Here is a 5,427-nt window from a genome sequence, read left to right as displayed (position 1 = left end):
CTATTTAGTTACGATCTCGGGAAAACCCTGAAGCCCCGAGCCTCCATCCACGAAAATCAAGCCCTGCCACGGCACTGTCGTCGGCGTACATTCAAACCTAGGCTGACAGCACTATCGTCGGCGTATAAGTTGACTGGGATGCCCTCCTGGGTCGCGTGGCAGGCTAGGCCGACGGCCTTGCCGTCGGCATATTTCCTAATGGCTGTCAAGTCCTGGCAAGTGACGGGACAACTACGCCGACGGGAAGAAACGCCGATGGCCAGGCTCCACCATCGCCGTAGCTACTACGCCAACGGCCAGGGAGAAGACGCCGACGTAGATTATTTTTCTTTTCATATAACTGTTACAATCGCATGACAAAATATGGAAGGAAAATGATGAATCCGCATAGTGTGGCACACAACCAACACCCGCTTTTGTAGCAAGGTGCAAGGGTGGCTATCACATGTTGTTTAATTGTGTAGTCTGATAATTAAAGCTCTTTGCAAGCACTCACACCTAGAGTCGCTGGTCCTTGCAACGAAAGTTTTGAGTCGCTGGTCCTTGCAACAATCTCCCCAAGGATTGCTGGTACGTGCAATTTCCTCTATTTTACTCCAACATGAAACGTTTCTTCCACCGGACGGCAATCTTAAAGTTATCACTGAACAGGCAATTATGAACTAAAGTTGCAGTAGAATCTTTACCTAAAAGTCATGAAATACCCGTACATCTGACTAACTCAACAGAGAACCTAATTCTCTTATTTTCCCCTCACTGAGTAAATCGTCAAAAAGTAGAACTCCTGGTGTATTTATTATATAGAAGGAAGCTTCAGAGTAAAGACTTCAAGTTTAAACTCTTCATTCAGATTCCACAGAAGGTTTTTTGGTCCAACAAAAACCAACTGAGGAATGGAATGATTCAACAAATTCACAAAGCTATACCTGTGAGTTTGATGACTACAGTAGATGTCAGTTCCACATAAACTTTAAATATAATGGAGAGTTGGTGAACTATCTTGTCAGGACGAAAATATTTTGAGGGCTGCTACATATAGCAAATTCTACAACGCAGCAGAAGCACACCACCTATGCCACAGAAACTACCTAGAGTTGCCAGACTAATCCCCACCCATGCCCATGCCACTGAGCATTTTGCTCATGTCCTTGCCTCCCATCTGTTTCATGAGAGCCTGCAGGCCACCCATGCCACCCATCTGCTTCAGCACCTGCGGCGGGAGGGCCTTGGTCATCTGCTGGATGTTCAAGTTCTGTGACAGATCACTCATCTTTCCGTTCTTCGGCATCTTCAGCCCCTTCATCTTGCTCCACATCTTGGCTAATCGCTTGTACTCTTCCAGCATGTCCATCACGTCTCTCACTTGCCTGCCTGACCCTCGAGCGATCCGGATGACTCGTGACTCCGTCATCAGCTTTGGGTTCGTACTGTCAAGCTCTAAAGAATAGATGAGGGGGCAAGATAAGTTTCGGAGTATCATCCGTGTTACACAAAAGAAAGCATCAAGAGTTGCTTACCTGCATCTGTCATAGAATCCATAATAGTCATGTACCGCTTAATCTTCGCTTGGCCTTCCTTCTCGTGTCCTTTTGGCATCAACTCAGAACTGAATCCTGGCAACATAGAGAAGACCTGGAAAATAAAATTGCGCAAATGCATGGTTACAAGATGCTACTGCACAAGTATAACGAGTTGCAATCTTGCTGATGTTATTGGATCATTTCATCTGTTACAAAAACACTAAATATAACGTACCATACAAAATCAATCAGATTTAACATACAAAAATATACTGAAAGAGATAACTAACCTGCCCAATAGGACCCATTTTCAGAAGATTCTGGAACTGCTCATACAAAAGTCTGAGAGTGAAGGTTCCTTCAGCCAGCTTTGCCAGAAGCTCAGGTTGTTGATCAGCAGGCATAACATCTTGTATCTTGTCCATTAAGCCACCAATGTCTCCCATGCCTGCCAAATACAATCATTAGGTAAAACAAATAGACAAATCATAATAAGTTATAAATAATACTAAAATGTAATTATTCACCTAACAGACGACTAACAAATGGTTTCACATCAAAAACCTCAAATTCATCAATGTGTTCTCCAGTTCCAATAAATATTACTGGGCTTTTTGTAGCTGCAACCCTGGACAAAAGAGACAAGAATGTCAAAAGAAGTTTCCTCAAATTCTTCACCTGTTTACTCTAACAAAAGGTATGTATGTTCTCCTTAACTCCTATTTGTAATGCACACTATATAATAAAACTAGAGCAGGAAAAGTTTTCTTGTCCTATTTGTAAAACATACGATATACAGCTGAGCAAATAACATAGCATTTTGAACTGCTTCACACATATTAAACATGTGTGCAGTCCTCTGGAAATAGACGTGACATTAAACCAGGTTCCATTTTCCAGTTCAACTAGGGTGATATGTAACTTTCGCAACTTTTTCTAGATACGGATGAATCTATAGCTAAAACATGTCTATATACTTCCGTATCTAGAAAAAGTTTGGAAGCTTTTTTAGGAACGGAGGAAGTACAACTCTTAATACTTATATATTAACACCACGACTCCAAGAGAGAATGATAATGAAGGAAATATGATATAGGAAACAGAAACAGGAGGCTATGCAGAACAAAGGAAAGGGTACTAACGCGCTAAGTGCACCGCCTCCTTTTGCATGACCATCCATTTTCGTAACAATCACAGCACCAACAGCAGCACTTTGTTTAAATGCTTGTGCCTGATCAAATGCAGCCTGACCAATACTACCATCCATCACAAATATCACCAGGTCTGGTTTCTGCAAAGAACCACAAAAAGATGAATGAAATTCTCAACAGTACAACAACAACATCAAAGCCTTTCTCCCAAGCAGTTGGAGGGGGGGTAGATATGAAACGCAACAGAAGTGTATGGTGAAATTATCAATAATAGATGAATAAAATGTTGCATGACTATAACATTGTAAATACCGTTGCTTCTGCAACTTGACGCATTTCCTCAAAGAGCGCAGCCTCTTGCTTATGGCGTCCACTTGTGTCAATAATGATGAGATCAGAGTTTTCTTTTCTGAACCTTTCCAGCCCCTCAACAGCAATTTTCACTGGATCCGATTCCATGTAGCTGCAAAGAAAGCAATTTTACTTAGTGTAAATTAAAGAGACAAAGCTTTCAACCCATAAGTAAATCTGAAAATGTAGAGAACCTTCCGTAAAACGGTATCTTCGCCTTGGTTGCATTCTGTTTCAACTGATCAAAAGCACCAGCTCTGAATGTATCGGCACAAACCAGCGACGGTTTAAATCCCTTCCTCTGATGATAATATGCGTATTTGGTACAGGTAGTGGTTTTTCCAGAACCTACAGCGATACATCGTTATTCATTAACATCAAACATCAACAATATATTGCAGCTATATAAAAGAGAAGGCAAAGCATTTGTTGTTTTCAATTTTCAGAACTAGATCCGAAAAGGGAATCATGGAGAGGTCTCACAACTGCCCCAAATGAAAGAGGAAGCCAATAATCGTCAAGGCATTGGGTCTAACACCTACAACTAGGTGCTGAAATGCCTGGGTCATACAAATTGTCCACAAAAAACTTGTCTACCTTACCATGCATCTCAGGATAAATTGAGAACTCTCTCTAGTACAACACTAACTCTGTAGTTTCCTGTCTCACAATTCATGAACAAAAGCACATAGATAGAGAAGAAGTCTATCGGTGCTAGGTGAGAAAATTTTCCTACACGGCCAGAAATAATTCCAGGCCCTAGATATTAATCGGCGTGATCCACCGTTATACAGTTGTTATCCTAAAACCACTTCGCCAAATTTAACCAGGTTTGGGTCATTCATGCCACAATTTTACTCAGCTATCAAGATAATTGTGGGGAAACACGAACAAACAGCTCTATGAGTACATCCAGGTTCTTAAACAACACATTTATTCTAGGTTGCTCTACTAGTAATGCTACACGTAGACTGGTACGCGTATACACCTAGGCAATCCATATTGTTTTTTCGACAAAGACCTAAGAAATACATATGACCACTGGAATTCAACAATAGGTGTATATTAGGAAAAACGGAGCAGGTTTGTCAGGCCGACCTTGCAAACCGACGAACATGACAACGCTGGACTTGCCCTTCTTGGGGATGAAGGCCGCCTTCCCGGGATCCAGCATGTTGCAGAGCTCGCTGAAGACGGCCTGCAGAAACAAAAACACACAAAAAATAAGGGGGCATCAGCTCCCTGCCTTATTTCCCGAGCACCCGCTCGCTGGATGATCGAAATCGAATGAATATGTGGTGGGGCGACCTGCTGTATGATGCGCCGCTTGTTGGTCCCCGCGGCGAGGGTCTCGAGGTTGACGATCTTCCTGATGTTGGTCTGCATGTCGCGGACCATCTTGAACTGGACGTCGGACTGCAGGAGCGCGCGCGAGATCTCGTTGAGGCACTCGCCGAGCACCTTCTCGTCGATCACCGTGGCGTTGCTCATCTGCGCGAGCGCGCGGGAGATGCTCCCGCCGAGCTGGGCGAGCACCATCTTGGCTGTTCCCCCGGGGGTCGGTCCTCGGCGGCGGGGCGGGGTGGGGCTCCGGCGGCGATTGGAGGCGGCGCGCGGTCGCGATCTGTAGGGGAAGCCGGCGGGGGGAGACGATGGGGGATTTCGGGTGGGGGTGGGATTGAGGAGCACGGAATGGACCGTGTCGCGTGTGTCGTGTCGTGTCGTGTGGGTGGAGCTAAAGAAACCGGAATTTCTATTTCAGATTTAGGCTAGAAATCTTAGTACGATTTAAAATCTAGATTATAAATCTCCAAAGAAATTTTCATTTATTTATTTATATGTTTGTTTAGGAAATCCAGTATGAGAAAGAATTTATTTTTATATACAATGAGCCGGAGAAATTAGCAGCATTTAGTCGTGCACTCTATGTATAGGCTCCTTTTTAAATGGTCGTAGCACAGTTTATCTAATTAAAACGCAGCTACAAGTCATTCTCCATGCATAGAATGGACAAAAGCCTAATCGAAATATTTTCTTGATTCGTGTGACATGGGTATAAGATCAAGACTCGTGTTTATGTTATGTCTTGTTATTTAGTAGCTCTGTGAAAGATATCTTTTCTCTTACTCGGTATACGTGGGTGTTCTTCATTTCTATTACCTACAAATGGTAATGCTAATTATGGAGATGGGACTAGTTGATCACCGATGTAAGATGACCTTAAGAGAGTCCCCTTAGATCTTATGAAGTGTCAAACAAGTTGTGTGATGTGTTCCGCTCTCTTCGCAATATTTTAGAATATTTTCATGATAAAGAAGAAGAGATCCTAAAATAGACTACACTTTCTGTCTTGCAAGTATAAAGCAACAATCCTTGTCCTTTATGATTTAGAAAACTTAAAATTT

The 5,427-nt window shown here is 42.8% G+C and overlaps 1 protein-coding gene across 1 annotated transcript; it reads right to left on the bottom strand.

Moving 5' to 3' along the window:
* Window positions 1–771: 771 nt before the first annotated feature.
* LOC127327233 (signal recognition particle subunit SRP54 2) lies at window positions 772–4,697 on the bottom strand. Its single transcript, XM_051354009.2, has 9 exons — window positions 4,331–4,697; window positions 4,121–4,220; window positions 3,217–3,370; window positions 2,984–3,134; window positions 2,663–2,811; window positions 2,048–2,148; window positions 1,811–1,968; window positions 1,518–1,632; window positions 772–1,437 (listed from the first exon to the last, which is right to left on the bottom strand). Exons 1-9 carry the CDS (start codon window positions 4,559–4,561, stop codon window positions 1,103–1,105), a joined length of 1,494 nt encoding a protein of 497 aa, XP_051209969.1. The 5' UTR covers window positions 4,562–4,697; the 3' UTR covers window positions 772–1,102.
* Window positions 4,698–5,427: the final 730 nt, after the last annotated feature.

This window comes from Lolium perenne, chromosome 1 (genome assembly GCF_019359855.2).
Source record: "Lolium perenne isolate Kyuss_39 chromosome 1, Kyuss_2.0, whole genome shotgun sequence".
NCBI classification, from domain to species: Eukaryota; Viridiplantae; Streptophyta; class Magnoliopsida; order Poales; family Poaceae; genus Lolium; species Lolium perenne.
This window is presented reverse-complemented; position numbering and strand designations above follow the sequence as displayed.